General features: G+C 33.6%; 1 protein-coding gene across 4 annotated transcripts in view; it reads left to right on the forward strand.

The window, feature by feature from the left end:
* Positions 1 to 25125, forward strand: part of GRAMD1C (GRAM domain containing 1C) — a 133787-nt gene that overhangs the window by 89728 nt on the left and 18934 nt on the right. For 3 of the 4 annotated variants that reach the window (XM_074301225.1, XM_074301227.1, XM_074301228.1), the window contains 4 exons: positions 1800 to 1918; positions 10020 to 10152; positions 13705 to 13867; positions 23112 to 23255. In XM_074301225.1, coding sequence (XP_074157326.1) covers positions 1800 to 1918; positions 10020 to 10152; positions 13705 to 13867; positions 23112 to 23255 — 559 coding nt within the window. The remainder of the gene's footprint in view (positions 1 to 1799; positions 1919 to 10019; positions 10153 to 13704; positions 13868 to 23111; positions 23256 to 25125) is intronic. The other variant, XM_074301226.1, reaches the window with a different exon arrangement.

Genomic DNA, 25125 nt, shown 5'->3' on the forward strand with positions numbered 1-25125 from the left:
TTTCTTTCTTTCTTTCTTTTTTTATTGTTTTGTGCCCTTACTTAATCCTATCTTTGTTTCATTTTGAAGCCCGACATTTTAGAAAGTGCTGAATGTCATGTTAGCCTTGGGAAGATAAAGCTTGTTTTTATTTTAAGTCAACAGCCTTTTTGATTGTTAGGGTTGTGATAATGTTTCAAGAAAAATGTCTGGGGATCATCAGCTTACTATAAAAATAAGAATTATAGCCTTATGTAATGAAAGCATTGTAAGAAAATTCTATGGATAGTTCTAATGATTAGAATATTTACTTTCATGTGTGCTTGATTGTAGGTATAGAATAGAAACTTGGGTTAAATTGGAAAAAAATGAAAGTTTCATTTTTTGTAGGATAATTCAAAAAATACTTGACCTAGACCAGGCTGGGGTTAGTAAATGCTTTGTCTTGAGTGTCTGGAATTCCCTTGGTGCCACTGATGGGCCTAAGCTGGATGAAGATAGAAAGGAAAAAAAAAAAGAAAGAAAAGAGGGGAAATAATGAAGAGAAGCACATTCTAGGGACTGCTATTCAAAGGATTTAAAGTCCTTTAATCTGCTGCAGTTTTAATTTTTATTATTTATTCTGCAGTAAAATTCCTTGTGTCCAGGTAGGCAGGTTTCTTTCCTATTCCCATTTCATTCCTAGTTTTCTTTTGTGATAGTGTTCCCTCTCTTTCTTTTTATTTCCCTTCCCTTCTTGTAAGGATTTTCATTTTCCTCTTTTCAAACACTATCAATTTTTAAGGACCTTACTCTAATACCATTTCTTCCACAAACTCCCCCTAGCCACTCTGGCCCTTAGTCTTAATACCTCATTTGGTGCATTAAGTTTGACTTATTGTATTTGATTTTGTATATGTTTGAGCCTTTTATCCCTCATGAGATAACAAACTCTTTGAGATTAGGAAACTGTTAAAAATGAAAGATTTAAGGATAGAATCCCTGCTCTACCATTTACTTCCTTTCTGACATTGAGCAGATCATTGTCCCTCACTTTGCCTCATTACCTCATTTGTAAAATGAGAACTAGATCATTTTGCAGGTTACTTCTGACTGTATCTACTACCCTAGGAGAACCAATACTTCTTTATATCCCCCATGATACTGTGTACATAGGTGCTCAATAAATAAATTTTGAATGAATGAGTGAATGACAGAACCTTGCCAACAATGATGTCAGATGCCTTGGATTGCCTACCCCGACCTAAACTTTTCTTAATAGTTATAAACAAGACTACCAACCAAAATGTATTGTCTAAAATGATATCTGAAAGTTATTTTTTCAAGAATCCAGATTGCTAAACATTTCTTTTTAAAGGAGATAATCAAAGTAAGAACACTTTGTAGCTGTAAAGTGTTACATAAATGGACGCATAATGATTATGTTTTGCTGAGTAATGTAGCAGTTTCTTAATCGTCTTTATTTGACAATCTCAGACTACTAGCTTATCTAGACCATTGATTCTTCCATAGCAGAGGAAAAGATGTTGAAGGGAAGAAATTGATAGTTTGTTTTTCATGAATGTAATAAGTTCATATTGTCAAGTTAAAGGAACCTTTCTGTTAATGACAAAAAAAAAAAATTTAGAGGAATGCAATGTAAATGGATTTTCTTGTTGGTAAAATGTCTGTTGTGCCAAAACAAAATATGTCAGTAAATTTAAGTTAAAAAACAAATAATAATGTAAGTTTATGTTGTTATGGAAAATTATTTTCAGTAGTAATAATGCAATGTCTTATTTTAAATTTCAGTGTGCAATGTAATTTTGTTGTTGTTTCAGAGCTTGACCAAACAGGAATTCTGGCAGTTGGTCCAGCAGAGCTATGGCACTGAGCTTGGTTTGAATGCTGAAGAGATGGAAAACTTGTCATTGTCACTTGAAGATAATGAGCATCCAAGGTACTTAACATTTAAAAGTGTCTACAGATTTTTACATAATACAGCTAAACCTAATTAATTTGAATTCCATCAATTCAAAATGTATAATAATTTAGCATCTACTTCTGTTCAGGAATTGGAGGTGGAGGGCTGGATGGGATATGTTTAATTTTATACAAATTAAAACATGAAAAAAATGAAGAAATACCTTAATCATCAATTCAAGACTGATTTTAATAAATAATGATTGAGAAGAAAAAATACATAGTGAAATCTCCCAACTTTACAAATGATGTTAACATTTACAAATAGAAAAAGATTTAAAACAGGAAAAAATGAAGGAAGAGCTCACAAAACTCAGTAAGGGGGCATTAAAATGGCAAATGAGCTTTAATGAATACCAGTATAAAGTAATATAATTTTTAAAAAGTAATTCAAACTGTAGAGATAGTTTAGTAAGTTAAGCATTAGCTCTGTCACTTTCAATCCAGTAAAAGAATCTGAAGTCAAAATAAACTGTTCCTCAGAAATGTTGGCCTAGCCTGTTTAGACAAACTAAAAGACCAGTAAAATGCTGGGTATCAAGAATAATATTGACAACAAAAAGTAAAAACCATCATATATGCATGCAGTGGTTGATATTATATGTAAATCAAGAGAAATATAGTGAGAAAAGAGGATGAAAGTTGAGCTTGTGAAAATCTTGTGAAGAAGGTTCCCTTCCTAGTTGTCATTGGGAAGTGGCATAAATTTCCTATAAATAAACTAACTATTTAATCTTTAGCTCCTGTAGCTTGAACTAAGGGGAGAATGTGCTAAAATTTTATAAAATCATGAAATGAATCCAGACTAATTTATCCAATTGCTGAGTATTACAGCAAAACGTCACTCTTAGAAGCTTGAAAGAGATAGCTTGAACCAACACGAAAAATATAGTAAGTAATAAACTTATAGAACTTATTACCTGACAGTGATAATTCACTGCATATTGGAGACAATTAGATAATGCTGCTGGGCTTGGAGTCAGGAAGATTTGAGTTCAAATGCAGCTTCAGATACTTAATATCTGGGTGACCTTGGGCAAGTCACTTACCTCTGTAATTGTCTTAATTTCCTCATTTGTAAAATGAGCTAGAGAAGGAAATGGCAAACCATTCCAGTGTCTTTGCCAAGAAAACCCCAAATGGGGTCATGAACTGAAACAACTGAACAACATTAGCCAAGCTCAAATATCCCTCCATCTCTCCTTTACACAAACTAGAAGTAATTTCTTACCTGTCTCAATGCTTTCAGTACTTTGTTATGTATTTTTCTTGTGTTATTTTTACATTCTCCTTTGTGTTATGTTTGTTTTCATTCATGTCTTATTTTCCATACTATTGTAGAAGCTCTTTCTTGGCAGGTACTTTGCCTTATTCACATTTGTATCCTTCTCAGCTCTCAGAATAGTACCATGTACATTACCATACTTCAGATGGAGTTTGATAAACTTTTGGAGGATAGATATATCTATTAAGGGTCACTAATGCTATCCTGAGGTATATTCCTTTTATATGAACTTTTGGAGATTGACATCATGGATTGTGGTTATACACTACCATATAATGTCATTTGGTTTCACAGGCTAGTGGACTATATAAACCATAGGTCTGATGTAGTATGCTTTCTAATGCTTAGCTTACTAAATCATGAAGCGGCTTCATGAGACTGCTCAGAAATATTTAGCTGCCAATAGTGGATCTTCTACAGATTTTTATATTTATTTATTTAAACAACAATATATTTTTAAGGTTTAGAATATTCTATAAGACAAGGAGAGCTAGGCACTTTTCTTACAAAACTTTTTAGTTTGATGACTTTTAAGTAATATATATTTCTTTGAAATGTTCTGACAGACTTTATTTTAATGTCAAAGTAATTTCCCCAGGTCACAGCAAATCTTAAGCTTTTAGTATACATCAATAATGAGATTGCTGTATAGATTGTTCATAATCTAAAATTAAAAAGAAACTCTAGCTCCTTGGCAGAGTTTAGTATCCTTTGAAAATGGGCAAGCAAGTATTTTTAGGGCGAGAGTTAATCTCCCATGAAACCTTAACCAATAGTGCTTATATGACTGTCCTATTCCTAGAGGGGCGTTGCCATTGTCTTGTGACTATAGTAACGGAGTGATTCATGCCTCTCCTACATATTTAGGCCTTGTAATGGCGAAAGAGTCTCAGAGAAAACATGATTTTCCTCTGAAATGGGGAAATATGCTATAAACACAGTTCATTATTGAGTACTTAAAAGTACCAGATCTTATCTTTCCTTAACTTCAGAGTGACTAGCTAAAGTATCTGCTATTCAGGGAATCTGGGAAGCTCCCTATAGAAATAGTTGTCAGGAATTTCACTAGTATTTTCTAATAATTCCTTCCTGGATTCATGATTAATTTTACATGTACATCTATATATACATATGCACATATGCAGACATATGTAAACAAGTTACAAATCATTTTTCTCTACTGAGTATAGTATATGTCAAAGGCGGCTGCACAATAAGCGTTCTTTCTATTAAGGAAATCATAGGTTCAAGTTTTATTTTTAAAGAACCACATTATTTATTTCTTTATTCCAAGAAAGTTTGGCAACAGAAATCAGTACAGCTTTGAAAAGAACAAGAACTCCAGAGTCTCTTAGAGCCCAAATTCTTTGACTCAAGTGGACTCAGAACAGATAGTACTTATTCTATACACTGCTGAGCTCTGAACTGTATGCTGTATATTTCTTGCTTATCGTCTCCCTATGGAGAGAGGTCATCATATTTAAGCCCCAGTGGCCTTATTATCATGAGCATTCAAAACTCTTGCCTAAATTTGACTCTTAAGGATGGAGGTAATGATAAAAGGGAATATGAGCTCAGAAATTTTATCCTGGGACAACAAGAAAGACTCCTCTTTTAAGGAGCAGTTAGTAGCAGACATTCTGATGTGGCTGACATTGGGAATAGGAAATTAAAATACTTTGTTGCTAATCAGTGCATAGTTTCACATTCTACCACATAATTTGACAAATTTAAAGCAAATTTTTAAGTGTACCTTTCATTTATTTCTTGGGTAATTTTATATTGTTTCTCTAAAGTTTAGAGAAATCTCTCAGAGAAATTATGTATTCTGTACCAAACATTCATCAGATTTTTCCTGTGTACAAGGTAAAGTGCTAGTTAGATATTAGGCAAATAAACATGAAGAACAGTATAGCAACTTTGCTCAAGGAAATTATGTTTCATTTGGGGAATAATAAATGTACACAAATGATACAACTAAGAATTTGATAAGGGCAAGGGAAAGATCCAATCATGATGCCAAAAGACAATTTAAGGAGGGGAGATCACTTTCTGCTGGGGAGAGGAGGGAAGGCTTCATGAGGGGGATGATACCTGAGCCAAAGCTTTAAAAGAAGAGAAGGGTTTCAACAGTCAGGGAAGAGAAGAGAATGCAGGTTTGCAGGATGCCCTTTGTGGATGCAAGGAGGTGGATGAGTGCAACATTCTGGTAGGGAATGGTTAGTAATTGCTGAGCTGAAGCCTAGTGAATGAATGTTAAAACAAGACCAAGAACATGAATTCATTCCAGACTGGAGGACTTTTTCAATCCCTACCTGAGGAATTTTTATTGTATCCTCTAGATTCTCACAGGCTGTAAGGGAGCATTGGAGTAGGGGAGGGACATGTTCACATATCAGCCATCGCACTGGGAAGATGCATTTTTAACATTCCATAGGAGTTTGTAGGGAGGGGTACCAGTTAAATTCATGTTAACATTTCCAGAGAGAGATAAGTCCCTGAACTGAAGTGCTAGTGGTCTGAAATAGGGGACAGACAGACAGATGGAAGAAAGAGTCATAAAGTAGAATTTAAATCCGGCACCCAGTTGGATGTGAAGGGTGGTGGAAAAGAGGGAAAAGGAAAAGTTGCAGATTGATTTTGGTATTGTGAACTTAGGTCATTGGAAGGATGATAGATAGCACCATCAACTAAAAATAGGGAGATCAGAACGAGAGGCAACTTATTTGGGCAAGATGACAAGTTAAGTTTGGCATATGCAGAGTATGAGGAAATGACAAGACCCAGTAAGAATCAGAAATCAAGGAGTGGAAGGACCTTTGTATTTGGAGTTGGAAGACCAAGGTTCAATTCTGGTTTTCTGCAACTTTAATCTGTACTGCTCCAGAAGCTTCCATTATAGTTCCTTTATGATCAAATAGAGACTACTCTGTTTGGCTCTTAAAGCTTCCTGTGGTCTGGTTCCAGATGCCTTTTCCAGACTGTTATTATTACTTCTCACCAAAAACTTAATGCCTCAGCCAACCTTGACTCTGAGCCTTTGTGCAATCAGTTTCTATTTCTTATTCTCCTTCCTTCCTCTCTAACCCTTAAAATCTCTTGTTTACTTCAAGACTCAGTGAGGCTGAAACTTAGTGTATGAGTATTAAGACAAACATGAGAATGTAGATTCAAGTGCCACTTTGAGTTCTTTTCCAGTTTCCCTAGTTGTTTGTTCTCTCCTTCCACCCACTATTGCTTTATATTTCATATATATTCTGTGTTTATTTACCTGTGAACTTTAGAGAGTTCTTCAGAGACTATCTCTGAAGAACTTTGGAATTGATAGTGAAACAGGGAGACAGTGGCACAGGATTACTCAGCATGGAAGCCCATATCAAAGAAGGCACTGTGCTCTATCAGCAAAGAAGAATTTAGAAACATCTATACTCCAGATGTTCATATTTGTGCCCAACCTTTGGTAGAGCCTTTTGAATTAATCTTGCTCTGATCAGCCACAGTTGGATACACTGTACCTTGACCTCAATATAGTGATGCCATTTTGGTCTTCTGCAAGTACAAAGAACAACAACCAACCAATCTATGAACTATCTTAAGTGTTTTATGTACTTAGCCGAATATAAGCTACTTGAGGAGAAGGATGGTCTTACTTTTGTAACTTTATTATTTAGTGCAGTGCCTGGAACATTGTAGGCATTTCATAAATGTTTGTTCATTAATGCTCATTATTTGTGAGATCTTGGGTTAGTCATCTGATCTTAGTCTATTCACCACTCAAAAAAGAGGGATTAGATGATATCAAAGGAATTTTTCAGTTGTAAACCTATGATTTCATGAAATGATAGATTGTAGCTTATGGGAAAATTTAGGACTGGCTACATAAAATTGAAGGTCATCTGTATAGAGATAGTAACTGATGCTGCAGAGTGATGTTGGGAGAGATAGTGGAGAAAAAGAATCTAGATGAGGGAAGGAAAGAGAAAAGAGAGGATGAGAAGAGTGGTAAGGTCAGAGCTTTTTGGAATACCTACACTTGAAGATAATAGAGAGTGAACCAGTGAAGGAGAATGGAAAAGGGCAGTCTCACAAATAGAAGGGGAACTAAAGGAGACTGGTATTGTGGAGGCTAAGAGGGGAAAGATTCAGAAGAAGATATTCTATTTTTTAATCTCTTAAAATTTTTTTTATTTAATATTTTTCCCCAGATACATTCAACACTTTGTTTTTACATTAGTTTTTGAGATTTTTGAGTTCTAAATTCTCTCCTTTATCACTATCCACAATTGAGAAACCACATGTGAAATTATGCAAAACTTTTCCCTAAAAGTCAAGTTGTGAAAGAAAACAGATCTTTCACCTTAATGAAAATAAAAAACCTCAAGAAAAATTAAGTTAGAAATAGAGACCGAGAGAAAAAGAGAATGCTTCGAGCTGTGTTCAGACAATCAATTCTGTCTCTGGATATGGATAGGATTTTTCATCATAAGTCCTTCAATAGTTGTGGATGATTGTACTATAGAGAATCAACTCAGAACATTGCTATTGCTTTATATACACTATATTTCACTTTATTCATGGAGGACTTTCCAGGTGTTTTTTTCCCCTGAGAGCATCCTGCTCATCATTTCTCAGAGAACAATAATATTACATTAGAGAAACTTGCTTAGAAATTTTTTAAAATAATTACTATTGCAAATTGTATTTCCCTTCATTTATTCTCTCTCTCCTTTCACCTTGTCCCTCCTCAAGTGATTGGCTACTGACCTCCCCCAATATGTCCTCTCTTTTATCATCTTCCCTTCCTTCCCATATCTCATTCCCCTCCTATTTTCCTGCAGAGTAAGATAGAATTCTATACCCCTTTTGAGTATGTTTCTATTTGAGCCAATTCTGACAAGAATAAGGTTTACTTCTCACTCTCTCTTCCCCTTCTTTCCCTCCACTGTAAAAGCTTTTTCTTGATTCTTTTTTTTTTAATTAAAGTTTTTTATTTTTAAAACATATGCATAACATCCACCCTTAAAAACCTTGTATTCCAATGTTTCCCTCTCTTCTCCCTACCCCCTCCCCTAGATAGCAAGTAATCCAAAATATGTTAAATATGTGCAATTCTTCTATACATATTTCTACAAATTTGCTACACAAGAAAAATCAGATCAAAAAGGAAAAAAATGAAAGAAAAAGGAAAAAAATTGCAAGTAAACAACAATAAAAAGAGTGATACACACTCAGTTCCCATAGTCCTCTCTCTGGGTGCAGATGAATCTCTTAATCAGAAGACCACTGGAACTGTCCTGTTTCTTTTTTGTCAGATATGGCAATACATTTCTCTTTCATCCCTTAGTTTCATCATTTTTTTAAAAAAAAGATATTATCCTTTCATATTGAACTCACACCAATGCCTTCTGTCCATATGTATACCTTCTAAATGTCATAATAATGACAACATTCTAATGAGTTACAAGTACCATCCTCCCATATAAGAATGTAAACAGATAAACCTTATTAAGTCCCTTATGATATCACCTTCCTGATTAGCTCCTTATGCTTCTCCTCCTGCATCTTTTATTTGGAAATCAAGTTTTCTATTCAGCTCTGGACTTTTCATCACAAATGCTTGAAAATCCTCTGTTTTATTGAATTTCCACTTATTCCCCAAGGATTATATTCAGTTTTGTTGAGAAAGTGATTCTTGGTTGCAATCCTAGCTTCACTATTCTTCAGAATATCATATTCCAAGGCTTCTAGTCCTTTAATGTAGAAGCTGCTAAATCTTGTGTAATCCTGATCATGGTTCCACTATACTTGAATTGTTTCTTTCTGGATGCTTGTAATGTTTTCTCTTTGAATTGGAAGTTTCTGAAATTTGGCTATAATATTCCTGGGAGTTTTCATTTTGGAATCTCTTTCAGGAGGTCATCAATGGATTCTTTCCATTTCTGTTTTACTCTCCAGTTCTAGAATATCAAGACAGTTTTCTTTGATAATTTCTTGAAAGATGATGTCCAGACTCTTTTTTTGATCATGACTTTCAGGTAGACCAGCACTGAATACTGGACTCCTACCCTGATGCCCAGATCTTTTCTACTGAGCTTCTAGGTTGCCTTCAGCTGGAAAATGTTCTACTCCATTTTTGGGGGTGTTCTGATGCTCTAAAATTTGTTTAGAGTCATTATTTAAAGGAATTTGGAGCAGTTGGGGAAGAGGTTGGCAAGTTCCTGCTTTTACACCACCATCTTGGCTCTGCCTCCACCAGAATACTCTTTTTGACATTTATTTAAATGGAAAAAAGATTTCCATATTTTCTGAGAACTAATTTTTAAAAAAATCTGCAGTTGTAATTGATGAAATGCCTCCTATGTGGTTTATTGTATCCATGCAGCTCCTTCAGCTCTGTTATAGTCTATTCTCCTCTTCACCACCTTCTTCAGTGGTCTTGTCATGGAGGATTTAGACCTTGTATACCTGAAATTCCACAGTTCCAGATTGTGGGTACCTCCGATATATCCCACTTTATCAAGCTAACTGTTCATAAACTCATAGTTATAGGAAGAAGAGGCCTCAGCCATTTAATCCAATCCATTTTATAGATGAGGAAACTTTAGTCTAGAGTTTCCAAGTCATTTGTCCAAGGTTACAGAGGTTGAGAGGGAGTGTCAAAGGTGAGATTTGAATGCAGGTCTTCCTGAATTAAAGTAAGCACTCCATCTTCTTTCTCCCTCTCCCTTTTGTCTCCTATTTTCTCCATCCTTTTCCATTATTAACAAGTGGAAAATATATATATTTTTTACAGAAGTCCAGGAAGAAGCAGCTTGGAAGAATTTGGAGAAAGAGATGAAAAATTATCAAGATCAATCAGCTTTACTCATGAACCCATTTGTAGGGTTCCAGAGACAGAGTCATTTAATGGAAATACTTCTAAAATGGTTAGTATTGAACTTCTGTTTGCCCTGGAATGTTCTTCCTTATCTTTACCTCTTAGAGATCTCTGCCCCAAGATTTGGCTTGAGCAACACCTTCTTCTGCAGGAAGTCTTTGCTAATCTCCCCCAGATGTTAGGGTACCCCCTTCTCAAATTACCTTGAATTGATTTTGTAGATTTTTTTTGCTTATACTTACCATATATATATACATTTCTCCCCAGTCAAATGTATGCTCCGTGAACATAGAGATTTTTTCATTTATCCTCAGAACTTCACATAGCACTTTTCATTTTTTAATTTTTTGCTCATTTCTAATATAGTTATCATCTGTTGTTATATGCTACAGTTATTGGTATGTATCATATTCCTTTACTAGCATATAAATTCCACTTATTAATTTGTTCATCTGGTTAGAGAAATAAAGTACATATTAAGTGCTTATTGCTAACCAGGCACAATATTAAGTGCAAGCTAAAAGAACCAGCTTATATTTGGACAAAGGAAGACAATACGCAAAAGGGATCTGAAAAAGAGGGTGAGGGAGACATACCACAAAGCAAGATGGCAGTGTTGTCTGGGGAGATAGGTTAAGAATGAGCATGGTGGACACAAATATGGCCTCAAATGGAGCTTCCCAGGAATGCTTCACTTCCTGATAGAGGAGGAAAAGTGGGTGCTGTACCCTCCAGGCCTCCAGTTTTTTTGTCACCACTTGTGCCTTTTCATACTTGTTGATAGTGACTCCCCATTACAGGTTGTTCTCTAAGTGCTGGAACTGTCTTCCCACCTAGCACACCTGCCTAGGATTCAGGACAACTGAGGGGCTCTCCTTGTGTCTGCAGCTGTGTGACTCAAACAGGTCACTTAACTTTTTGGGACATCATATTCCTCTTCTTAAACAAAGAGGCAGGGTTAGATAGATAATTTATGTTCCTCTTAACTCCTAACGTTTATAATTCTATATGCGATTTATTGAGTAGATGAGAGAAAACTAGAAATAGTAGTTTTTGTTCCTAGTTTTATCATTGATATGCTGAGTAACTCTTTAAAATTCTTGTGTTTTTTTGGGGGGGGGTCTCTTTGTTTTATAGTGTCTATTGAATAGTAATGTAACAATCTGTCAGTATTTCATTTTTCACTTTTATTACATGACTGTGAGCATTTTTTTTTTGTTTTTCTTCCCAGATTATTTTTACCTTCCAAATACAATTCTTCCTTTGCAACAACAACAACAAAATTCCGTTCTGCACATATATATTGTACCTAGGATATACTATAAGATATTTAATATGTATGGGAATACCTGCCATCTAGGGGAGGGGGTGGAGGGAAGGAGGGGAAAAATTCAGAACAGAAGGGAGTACAAGGGATAATGTTATTAAAAAAAAATTACCTAATATATTACAAATAACAGGAATATTCCAACAAATCTCTATTGTCTCATTCTTAAGACTATTACTTGGTGCAGTACTTATTAAGAGCTTAGGTACTTACTTAACAAGTAATCAAATATGCATATGTACTGTCAAAAATGTCATAATTATAAAATTAATAAAAAAAATAACAGCTCACATTCATCTAACATAAAAAAGAGAGAATAAAGTTTATAATAGCTATAAGTGGACTGCAAAATTTTATCAAGAACATCTCATCAATTAATTTTTTAAAAGTAGTATAAAAGGCCTCACAGACATGTATAAAATTATTTAATATTATTTGTAATGTGGGGGTGATTTATGGATATCATTTATGAAGATTCATAAGCCAGTTTGTGTTAAGATCATAAGTTCTTAGGAAAATTTTTTTGTTATATTTTATCATTATTATTCTTCATTTCTTAATAAAAAGTGTAGTGTAGTGGATAGAGTTCTGGGCACGAATTGAGACCTGTATTTAGAACCTGCTTCTGACCCTTATTAACTGGGTGACCTCCTGAGCAAGTCACTTAACTGCCCAGGACTTATTTACTCAGCTAGAGGTAGAATAGTACAGTGAAGAGAGTTGAGTTTGGTGTCATAGGGCAAGAATTAGAATCCTTCTTGGCCATTTTCTGCCTGTGTGATCTTGGGCAAGTCACTTTACCTTTATGTACCTTAGTTTCTTCAATTGTAAAATGAGGACTTTGGATTGAATGACTTTAGAGGGTCTTCAAAATCAAATAAAAATGTAGAGTGTTTTGTAAGGCTTAAAGTATTATGTAAATTTTAATTATTGCTAGTAATATAAATCATGATCTTACTATCCTAGTGTTATAATCTGTGTTGTTGGAGAGCATTCTTACACTGTTAATCCCCTATTGTGACAAAATTATGATCCCAGAATCTACAAGCTAGAAAGGACCTAAGAGTTTATCTAGCCCAATCCATAACAGCACTTAGCACTGTTCCTGGAGCATAGTGTTTAATAAATGTTTACTGATTGATTGATATTAGGACAAGAATTTCTTCTAAAACATCCCCAGCAAATTGTTAGCAGTAATTATTATTTGCTAGACAACCAGAAAACTACTAATATATTGCAAATAACAGGAATATTCCAACAAATCTCTATTGTCTCATTCTTAAGACTATTACTTGGTGCAGTACTTATTAAGAGCTTAGGTACTTACTTAACAAGTAATCAAATATATTGAAACTCAGTAAAAATGTCCTGTTTCTGCCTCTGGTAACATGATATTATTGATAGAGAGCTGGGCTTGAGATTAGAAGGCTATTGTTACCTGCTGATTCTACCCCTTGGTCAATAGATCCTGAACTTCTTCCTGCTTTGGCTATTTTACAGTTCTTTTCCACCAGTGAAACCACAGACACTGTTTTAGTTCCTTCTCCATTGCACACATGTTGTCAACAAGCATTAGAAACCATTTCATTCTAATATGAACAGCTTAGGAGTGTAAATCAAGAGCTAGAAGGGATGTTAGAGGTTATTTCTTCCCGTATTCTCATTTTATAGATGAGGAAACTAAGGTGCCCAAAGGTTTAATGCCTTGTTCAAGGTAACATTTATGGAAGAATTAGGAGTTAGAAACAGTTTTTTTCAACTGGCAATTCAGTACCCTTTACTCAGAGAATTCAACATCAGTGATTCTGTACTTTTTTTCATGAATAACACTTTAAAAGAAGTAGGCTCATCCTTCAGATAAGATTGTTTTTGGTTCCATTTGTTGTCTCAAAGGAGAGTAAGCAATCATATACCTTACATATTAGTTTATATCATTTTTTATGCACTGATATTCAGTCAAATCAGAAAGTGATCATCATACTTTACATAAACTATTAAAATCTTCCCCCATCCCCAAATAACAAATTACTATGTCTAGAACTCTGTTAAGAGATTTTAATGTGATTGGATTACTTGCTTTTTAGAGGAAGAGAGTGGGGGAAGGGAGGGAGAAAAATTTGGAACACAAAGTTTTACAAGGATGAATGTTGAAAACTATCTTTGCATGAATTTTGAAAATAAAAAGCTGTTATTTAAAAAAGCAATTTTAATATGGAAAAATTATTTCTTATATGTTTTTGTTTTTAACATTTAGTTGTTCACTCTTCCTTTTAGGGATTACGTAAAGAAGATTCTCAAAGTCCAATACAGGACAAAAAGAACCCTTTACTGATTTCAGAAAGAAAACTAAATAGGTCTCCACCCAAAGCCCTGGACCTGAACAAGAATGAATACCTTTCTCTAGATAAAAGCAGTACTTCAGATTCTGTTGATGAAGGTAAAAAATATTTTGAATTTAAATAAAATTTCATCCACATCTTTGAATATTTATCTTTCCTGAGCTTATCTACAGATTGAAAGAATAGAAAGTTTAAAGTTAGGCCCATAAAAAAGCAGCCATCAAGGAAAATGAGAGCATAAAATAATGAGAAATTTAATGAGAGTTCACTGCCCTTTTGATTCTTACTCCTTTTCATTTTCACGATTTCTTCCTTTTTAAATATACCAAGGGAAACAGAAGTATATACTTCAAATTAGGATTGTAAGAATGGAAAAGCTATCCTTAGGTTATTTTTCTAGTACCTTGATAGATTGTAAGGATAGTGGAAGAATTATGTACTCATGAATTTCAAAACCTCCCTCAACTTTCCCAATTTAAAGCTTTAGAATAGTCTTGGGAACAATCAGTAGGTGAGCAAATAAACAAATATTTATTAAATGTGTTCTCTGGGCAAAGCAATTAAGGAAATATGGATTAAATACCTACTTTACACATACTTGAGCCCAGGTCTTCCTGGCTTGAAGGCCTATTGTCTATCCTCTATGTCATGCTGCTGCTTAGGGATCATTCTAGTCCACAGTAATAAGATTAATGTGTAGAGAAAGTGTTGACATTCCTTGATAGAAGGACTTTCCTCGAATAGTAGTTCCCCCTATTGGTAAAATTACAAGTGTCCTAGCATATCCTTTTGTGTAAGGATGCAAAGACTAGGGGATGGAAACTATGTCTAGATGTCATGGTTTAGAAAAGGAGACACTCTATTCCTGCAGACTTATCCTGTCTCTGATTCTTAAAACATCAACAAGATAAGGGATTTGCAAATAGTAAGTTGTTTTCTTGTTTGTTTGTTTGTTTTTTTTAAAGTATCAACACAGATTCAGCTCTGTTTCTGATGTCTTTTCCTATAAAGAAAAGTAATAAAATCCTGAACTTGGAATCAAGTTCCAGTCCTATGTCAGATACTTCCTGAAAAGGCATCTATCATCTTGCTAGTCCTTGGCTTTTCATTTCCAAAGTAAGGGAGGGGGTTGGACTTTTCATGAGTTTTAAATTTCCTACAATTCTAAAACTATGATTATGATGCTAGGTTCAAACTCTTAGCCCTGAGGCACTTTTAGGTCCCAAACTGTCTTTAAAATAAAGATGTTCTTCAACATAGTTTCAGGATCACACACATTGTATTGTATATTAATTCTTCCAAAATGAATTCATTTTTAAAAGATTCCCTTTACTTAATTAGAATATTCAAGATTAATTAATTGTGTAGATCTGAAACCATCCTTCATTCCTTCATTTTAATAAAAACCAAGTTCATGCAACAGAATAGAAGTAAAAATGTCACACTTTGTGGAGATCAGTCATAAAATTTTTGAAGAAAAATGATACTGAATTATTCTACAAAAAGTAAATGATTAAATTGGTTTATAGATAAGAATGTTAAAAAAAAAAAAAAGGGTCATGTTGCATCAACAGTTAGAATCCTCATAGGTAGCACTTTAATTTATAAGTCAATATAGAGGAGGGTATGAATTAGTTATTCCAGTACAAGCCAAAACTAAATTTATGACTCCAAGTAGATCTATTATGGCACCCAGTGGCCAAATAGGCAAGTGACAACAAAGTATTTTTTTGGCTTTGTTTCCCAGGCTTTATCTTTGCAAGAGTAATTGATTATTAAGAAGTGGTCTCATGATTCAGACTTGTGTCCAAGTAGATAGTAGTATGACATATTGGGAAATAGAAAATTATTACCAGTTTGGCACAGACCCAGAATTTGAGAAAGAGCAGTAGTCAGATGGGTTTGTGAATAGCCACCATTGATTACTTTTTCTTGCTTCCTAGGATCACTTATTTCATAGAACTTTTCTTTATAACTAGCAAGAAATAAAATATTTCTGACCATCAGCATGACATAATAAAAAAAGCACTACTTTTTTAATCTGTAAAATGAGAAGAGTGGACAAGATGAATTCTCATTCAATTCTAGATCCTGAGTTGATTATTCCATTCCATTGTTAGAAGATGTTATACTTATGATGAAGTGAAACATGTAGGCCAAATGTGTCAATTAATAGGAGACTTGGATAAGATGTGTATAGATGAAGTAAAGTGGGTAGTCATGTCATTGATCTAAGGATTTTTTAACCTAATTTTTTCCCCTGAGGCAAATGGAGTTAAGTTACTTGCCTAGGGTCACACAGCTTAGAAGTCTTAAGTGTCTGAGGCTGTATTTAAATTAAAGTCCTCCTGACTTCAGGATTGGTGCTCAATTCACTGTGCCATCTAGCTGCCTCTAAATGCCCATACTTTTAACAAACCATTGTGTAATAGAGATAGAACTAAGGGAATAAGGCTGGGGGGGAAGGGGGGAAAGTTGTTTTTTTCTCCATGAGTTTCCTCCCACTCTTATCCACTGCTTTAGTTTTAGTGGGAGAGACTCTGAAAAATCGACCTGGGTATTACCTGTGAGCAAACCCCCCATCTTCCCCTTATCAGCAAAACACTTGGAAGAAGAATCTTGTTATGGGCCATCTTTTTTTTTTTTTTTCCCTGAAAGTGATAGAGATTCCAGTTGTTAATAAATTGTTAATAAACTATTAGGTGTTTTGTATTTTGTGTACTATTGTATTGCCTGTTCTAACAGCATTGGTGATCTACAGAGCAACTTGAGTCAAGTGGTCAATCTCTAGCAGGCTAGGGGTAGCATCTCCTGCCTTGTATTATCTGATCAATTAAGGGGGAAAAAAATGACCTTTTCCTGGAGTTGAGAGCATCTGTGGAAAATCTGTAAATCTGGTAGATCAGGGAGTTGGCAAGTCTTTTATCAGCCCAAATGTGCAAGAAAAGAGTTGGCCCAATTTTAAAGAACATAATATGTCTTCTCTGCTGGCCCTGGCTTTGTTCCCCTCTCAAGGGCAATTGATTGCCAGAATTGTCTGCTTTTCCCTCCTCTGTATTATGAGATGTTGCTGGGGAATATCTGCCATAAGAGGCAAAGCTTAGGGTGTGAGACTTGACAAACTGGCTTTAGGAATGTTGTCCAAAGTCATGTAAAAGCAAAAATTAAAATCAGGAGAGGAAATTAAATATTAAATTAGCAGCAAAATTGGGGATAGAAGTAAAAGTCACTTGGTCACCAATTTAGAATTAGGAAGGTAGAGAATGAGGCCTATATGTCTGAAGACATATTTGACAGGGAGCTAAAATATGGGCTTCATTTCCATAAGAAAGTTTCCTGGCTCTACTTTTACCACTAATACTTTCAGGTCTTATCTGTTCATTCTTTAGAAGAAAAGTGAAATAGATGACTATCCAGATATGTGAATTTCTATTTTTTCTATTTGTTGGCTTAATATATTACAACAGTAATTATGATAATATTTGGATGGGAGATTTTAAGGCAGTAATACCATGAAATTTTTAATGAGTAGTCCAATGTAGAAATCTTTCATAGCCCTGTTGACTTCCTTTAAACTTACACAGCAAAGACATTTGCTTCCCTTCTTATTTACAAAGTCCCACAGATACTTCTCTACAAATCAGTCTTGATATAGTCTTATCTTATAATTAAATATAGAAAAGAACATATTTCATACTTAAAGTATTAGAAATAATTATATGAGAAAAATGAATCTGTTTTTACAGCTTACTTTTGTTTATCCTTTATGAACAGAGAATCTTTGTTTTACCTTTAGGATTCTGATTTCTAAGTCCTCAAAATAAGTGAAAGTAAGTCCAATGCTTTCTAAATCATTTTGGAAAATTCGACTATCTTCTCCCCAAAATCAATTTCATTCCAGTCTGAAAAGAAATGTTTCTTCTCTACATCTTCTATCAGACTAGAATTACAATGATAACTGCATGCTCCAGTGAAGTATCTTTAAGGAGATAAGGCAGATGAATGTCTAGCTAAAAATAGTTTATTTAGTAGAGCTTATTTTCATAATAATGAAGCACTAGCCCTTTAAAAGGCAGCTGGTAAGGATGATTAGAAAAGATCCAATATTTAGAAATTTAGAACCCATGAGAGAAAATAATTTACCCAGAAAATGGGACATTTTAGGGAAAATTAAAATTATGCTGTACTGGGGCCAGCTAGGTGGTGCAGTGGATAGAGACCAGCCTTGATTTCAGGAGGAACCAAGTTCAAATCTGGTCTCAGACACTTAACACTATGTAGCTGTGTGACCCTGAGCAAGTCACTTAATCCCAGCCTCAAAAAAAAAAAAAAAAAAAAAAAATTTATGCTGTACTAGATTTTTCATGTGTCCTTTATAGATTGATTAAAATTAATTTTGGTTTAGGCAAATAAATATGCTTTAATAAGTTAATTTGCTCATAAAATTACTAGTTTTTCATATATAATTTAAGATAGTTTATTCAAATACTAATTGGAAATTTATTAATTGAATTTATATTTAAATGTTCAACTCTTATAAATGGAGCTAAACTGGTAAACTTTAAGGAATTTTATAATCTTTTAATTTTTGCCAGTTGATGAGACCAGAAAACTTGAGAAAAAAATCTTTTATAACAGATAGTTACTTATGTTTTCTACACTTAGTGTTCTTCATCTATCATAAGACACAGTATTCTTTAAAAAGAAGCATTACAGATAGTATTTACTTACAGAAAAGGAACTGAAGAAAGCCAAATTCTTTGAAAAGAACTTGTAGCTTTATAAAACTTTCTATTAACCTTATTTTTTTAGTTCCCATTGTCTTCTATTTCAGCTTCATCTGATGCTTTGGTTTTTTTTTTTCCCATCATTTTCATAAACTTCAAAAAGCTGAAGTTTTTCCCAGATTAAAACTAGATTTTCCCAGATTGAGACAAGGATTCTCTATGCTTTCATATGTTAGTTCATTTCTTAGTTTTTTATTTTTATATTTCTGAACACAAACCAATTTTTTTCATATGCTGCAAAATTCTGTCAGAGAGATTTAAAATCAGAACTTTTGCTAAGTACTTCAAGAACAACTGCACTAAGCGGTTGTGATGAACAGCTATTTGCAGTTCTTAAAAAAGAGCAAAGGAGTGGTGAATAATGGGAGGAGAGCATCAGGAAGGACCCTGAAGTACTCTTACCACTGTTTACTTGATTTGCTGAATTTAGAGTCAGGAAGACTTAAGTTCAAATCCTTCCTCAGACATTTGCTAACTTTATGACTCCTTGGGAAGTCATTTAATATAATTCAGCATGAATTTTTCTCATTTGTAAAATGAAGAAAATAAAAGCATTTACATAATGTTATTGTTAGGATCAAATGAAATAATGTATATTAGGTGTTTTACAAACCTTAAAGCACTGTATAAAAGTTGCTGTTGTTATTATTATCAAACTGGATATTTCTTAACTTTTAAAGAATTAGTAGCCTCAGTCCTGACACTAATGCCAGTGATATCCTTTATAATTTCACCTTTGATGAATTCAATTTGATCCCTGATGAACATCCTTAGAAGAATTCACAGACACTTGATCTTTGTGTTCTTTTGGGTGGGATAAGAGGCTCCTTATCCACTTGCCTATGTAGTTCTGTTTAAAAAAAAAAAAAATTGGATACTTTTTGTCTTTATATCCCAGAGGGGAAATCATGTATTTCATATCCAGATTGAAATCTCCTTTATCACAAGGAACAATTAAGCAAAAAAAAATAATCTGATATAGGGAGTGCATCTCAGTGCACACAACATTCTGTCCCAGTAGTCTTCTGCCTTTATGCCTTAAGGAGAGAGGTGTTTTTTTTTATTTTACTCAGAATTTAGTATCCATTTATAATCATTTCTCTATATTGATGATAGTCATTTTGTATATTCTTTTGCTTTACTTATTTAGCTTTGCATCAGCTCATACAAATTTTTCTGTTTTTCACATTTTTTTTTACTTCACAGTGATATTCTATGACATTCATTTATAATAGTTTTTTTTTCCAGCCACATAGTTAGCAAGTACTGAGAAATTAAGTGACTTGCTTATTGCCAGACTGATTTTTCTAAAGTTATGTCATTGATAAAACTAGTGTAGTGTAGCGGTACAATCGGGAATGCCAACCTGGGAACAGAAAGTTGATATGGAATATTCATGCTGAAGAAAGAATTTGATTAGCAGATAGTGAACTAGTTATTATCAATGATACCTTGCTTGTATCAATTTTGGTGTCAAGAGTGGCTTTACCTAATTTCTTTGCCAAAAAGTATACAAATGTAGATTACTCATTTTCCACTTAATTCTTAATGTAAATGAAGACAACATCAAATAATCTTTACTTTTAAAACTCGGAAATTAGGAAGTAATATTTTTCTCTATTTTCAAAGATCTACTTTTATCACCTGCATCTAGAAGACAATCAATCAGCAAACATTTATTAAGTTTATACCATGTGTCAAGCACTTAGATTTGCAGATTTGATGTTCTATCAGGTCCAAAAACCTACCTTTCCTTCTTCTATCTTTGACTTTATATGAAAGCTGGTAGAACTGGCCCCTTGAGGATGTGTACTATACATCATTAGTCTAATGTTTTCTTTGTTCTGGCTTGGCATTCCCAATGGTACCACAACTCTAGACTAGTATTAATAATGACCTAACTTTAGAAAAATCAATGTGTCAGCTGCATGGATAGTGAAGTGGAAAAGTTAAGGAGAACAGTTCAAAAGCTATTGCAATAATCTGGGCAAGAGGTGATGGGGCATGAACTGGATATATATATTCTATATGAATAGACAGTCATGGATAAAGAATCAACAAAATTTGGCAAGTATTTTGGATATGTGCTGGGGAAAAGTTAGAAATCAAGTTTAAATAACACAAAGTTTGCAAACGTGGTGACTAGAAGGACAGAAATAGAGAAATCTGGAAAAGAACAGGGTTGCTGAGGAAGAAGATAATGAATTCTGTGTGGGATATTTTCAGTTTGAGAATCCTATAGAATATCCATTTTAAAAATGCCTAATATGCAGAAATACCACTATTAAGCATGTATTTTATAAAGTAATTTGAAACTATACCTAAAAAGTCACCAAATTGCTCTTTCATGTAGCAATACCATTATTCTCTCCCCAAAGTAAAAAAAAAAAAAAAATGAAAGGGCATGGGTATATATGTACAAAAAATATAAAAGTATTTTTTTATGATAGTAAAGAATTGTAAACATGGTGGTTGCCCATTAGTTGAAAAACAGGTAAACAATTTATAAGATAGAGGCAAGTATAGAGAATAGATTATTGAGAATACAGCCTAGGTTCAAATCTGGCCTCAGACCTTTAGTAGCTACTGGATCTTGAGCAAGTCAGCCTCAGTTTCTTCAGTTGTATAATGGGTAAATTATTATACTTATATATTTCATTAAATTGTAGTATAATTGCCATAAGAAATGCTTAGAAAGAATGAGAAGACATCCTGAAATTCTTTCCCTTTTTATCTGCATCTTCTGTCTTCTCTGTCTTCCTTCAAGGCCTAGTGAAAATTCCAATAGGATTTTCTTTCTGATTTCACTTAATGCCATTGTCTTCCATCTTTTGATTATATCCAATTTATCCTGATGTTTTTCTTGTTTTTTTTTTTTTTTGTATGTTGTCTTCACCATTAGATTGTGAGCAACTTGAGAGCAAAACCTGCTTTTTACCTTTCTTTAAATCTCTACTTCTTAGAGCAGTACTTTATTATCTGACTTACTGAAGTAAGTAGAACCAGGAAAATAGCATAAATAATAATTACAACATTGTGAATGGAAGAAACTACAAAAAACTGTCCTGAATGCTGTGTAATTGTGCTTATCTCAGGAAGCAGAGATGAGAGAATGGCACCTGCCTGTCCTTTACCGGAGAAACATCACTCAGCATAGGTTTAGTACCTTACATCATTGTCAGATTATACCGATGTGTTAGCTTTGTTGAATTACATTCTTCTCTCCTTTCCCCTCCCTTCTTTATTTGTTTGTTTGTTTATTATTACAGGGGAGAGCTCACAAGTTGGGGGGGAAGGCATACATTTGAAAACCTAAGTAATGTAAACACAAAAGCTATCAGTAAAAATTAAATCTTTTTAAAAAGATATTACTTTATAAACAGTTTGTGTTTAGTTATCATTGTACATATTGTATGTACAATTAACATATAGTAAATTACTTAAAGCTTTCTAGGATCTTTGGTTTTTATCTTTGATTCCCCAGAGCCATGTCTTAAACATGGTAAGAGCATAATAAATGTGTCTAGATTGGAATGGATTCGAATGACCGAAATATCTGCCAGAGGTACAACTTTGTGATTATGTCTTCAAAGTTAATGTTTTCTGAATTTCCCCACTTGTTACCTTCTCCTTTCACTCTCCTAATCTCCTTTCTCTCAGAAGTGCTGTGAAACTTTCATGTAATAAAAATTAAGTTTTGTTATCTGTTTTATAATTAACAAAAAGCAAATGTTTGGGAGAGATAATAGTGTTTTGTATAATATTTAACTTTTAGGTCTTTTGCTCTCTCTTTACAATTCTTGAATGCTAGTTGAATGTTCTGATCATCCTTCTCCTTTGTTAGGGTAAAGTCACCAAGTTGTACAGGAGTCGCTAAATTTTAGATACCAGGTTCTTTGTAGCATGAGCTTTAAATATAGTATCTTGGGATCCATATTAATATTTAATGAGCACCCATTATGTTCTTAGATTTAAAAGAAGGTCTTTTGGAAAAGTAGAATGGGCCTAGAGAAGAGAGAGGAAGAATAATTAAATAATCAGAAACACCCAGAAAAGCATTCTAGCCCTGGAAAATAGTGTGAACAAATGTTTAAGAGAGAGAATTGATGAACATTCAATATATGGTTATTCTGAGTGTTTAGCTGAGACCCTTTATATACTGGGAGATAAGAATAATTTTGGAATTATTTCCCAGAGGAAAATAATTATAAAACAATATAAGAGAAGTATATTTCCTGTAGTCTCCATCAAAAGCTGTCAACTGCAGTGATGAGATACCCTGGAAAATTCATCTAATGGCCTTTTTGAGTGATGTATTTTTGGGAGTTTAGTATTGACCACGTTTAATATTCCCATAACTATTGGCTTTAATTGATTGAAAACATGGAATTTGCTTGGTTTAGCAATCCAGGATTTTTCTGGTATACTGATATATACTGATCATTGTACTAGATTTTAAATATTTAACCCATCTAAATATCTATTAGACTTTTATTGTGCAAAACTTGAATTTGCTTTTCTTTATTCTTTTTCTTTTGTTTTTTCCCCCCCACAGTTGAAGAAAATATTCCTGAGAGAGACCTTAATGGAAGACTTTTTATAAATTGTGTTTTTCATATCAGTGCTGATAGAATGTTTGAATTGCTTTTCACCAGTTCACGCTTCATGCAGAGATTCACCAATTCCAGGAATATAATAGGTTTGTTCATTTATCCTTACCTAATAGTAAGTTTCAGGGAATTTCATTGTCAAGTTTAGTGAAATGAACTAGAATCATACTAGTATGAAAGCAATTGATGCATTCAAAGGGAAACACAGTTGGACTTACTTTGATCTTGAGGATTAGATAACAGCTAAATTATTATTTAATAGTTTCCATTAAATTCACAAATAGACTTATTGATCAGTCATATTCCACTTATTAATTCCTCCTTCAGAGTAAAACAACTGCTTTGATGATGATTTAACCCATAAAGTTCAAAAGGATCCCATTTAGAAAGTTTACTGTAACATATAATTTACTTTTAAGGATCTCTTTGAATATATGTAATAGTTTCCTGTATTGTTAAAAGTCTCAAGTGGCAGCATTGTAAGGCCATGAACTATGATACTGAACAGATATTGTAATTTTAAAAGCACTTGGTAAACTTATGACTAATAGGTAGTATAGAATCTTCCTTGTTCAGTAAGTGGAAAAAATGGAATATAACGAAGCCAAATGGTTTGTCTAAAATCAGGGGCCTTTGGTGAAGATGCCATTCTATTTCATTTAATGAGATAGTAGCTCTTCTTCCATCATTTATGAGTTTCACAAAAAGCAATTGTAATGCCTTTAAAGGTAATATTCAATTGATCTGCTCTACTTATTTCTAGGAAGAGAAAGTCAGTGTGCTTTTCTCGTTTCATCATTCAGCACAGAACTTAGCCAAGAAGTTTCCATTTCACTGCTACTAATTAAATTTTGTACATATCTTAGAAAAGGTTTTGGATTTTAAAAAAATACAGTAAATTCATACATATTTTGCCCATTATTGTATTCTTCTAGCTTAATCATGGAATAATTGAAGATATATAGGTTTTTTTTTTTCCTTTAAAATAATAAAATTAAACAGCATTCAGTTTGAAAGACTCCTTAGAGGTAGTAACAATGGAGTTCATATTTATGTGTAGCTTATAGTTTACAAACTGCTTTCCTTGCAAAAACTCTGTAAGGTAAGTAATGAAAATACCAATATTCTGATTTCATATATAAGGAAATGAGGGCTTATGAGGTTAAATTACTTGCCAGTGGTTACCCAGTGAGTTAGAAGCAGAGCTGAAACTAGAACCTGACTGTCCTAATTTTCCCTGCATTTTCCTTTCCATCATACTATATTTTCTCCTTTTGCTTCAATATTTAATCTCTCAGTGTCCTAGCAGACAGATGGAGTTTATACAACAGGAATTCCCTGTACTGAAGGTATTATAGAGCTAAATTAAAATGAAATTTTTTTTTTAATTTTCTGATTCTTCCCCCCCCCCCATAGTTTTATTATTACTCATTCTCAACTGGAAAACTTTTCTAAGAATATATATATGAATGTGTGTATGTATACATATACATATATATATATATATTCTTTTTTTCTAAGACAGTGCTAATTGATAGTACATTACCACTTGATAGTAAAAGAGAAGAAAACTTCATATTGTCTAATATATACCCTAGAAAGTATATTTCAGAGGGTTTAGGAAAAAACTGGGTAAGATCCAATGGACCAATACTTTGAAGAAATAAATAGATGAAGGTGGAGATGGGATATTCTCAAGAATTAAATTTTGGTGAGGATGAGAATGTTTCTGATCAGGAAGAAGAAGATGAGTTATCTGATAAGACAAATGGGACTACATAGGGAATTTATTCATCAGTTGATTTATTTTATTTTTTGTGGCAGTTAGGATTAAGTGACTCTACACTTGGTTTTTAAGATGTACTGAAAATACAGAGGTAGTTTATACAAAATAATAATATGGTTCTACATTAATGGTATCAGAAGTAGCCTAGAATGAGTTGAGGTTGGTGAAGAATG

Source organism: Sminthopsis crassicaudata, chromosome 3 (assembly GCF_048593235.1).
Source record: "Sminthopsis crassicaudata isolate SCR6 chromosome 3, ASM4859323v1, whole genome shotgun sequence".
Lineage (NCBI taxonomy): Eukaryota > Metazoa > Chordata > Mammalia > Dasyuromorphia > Dasyuridae > Sminthopsis > Sminthopsis crassicaudata.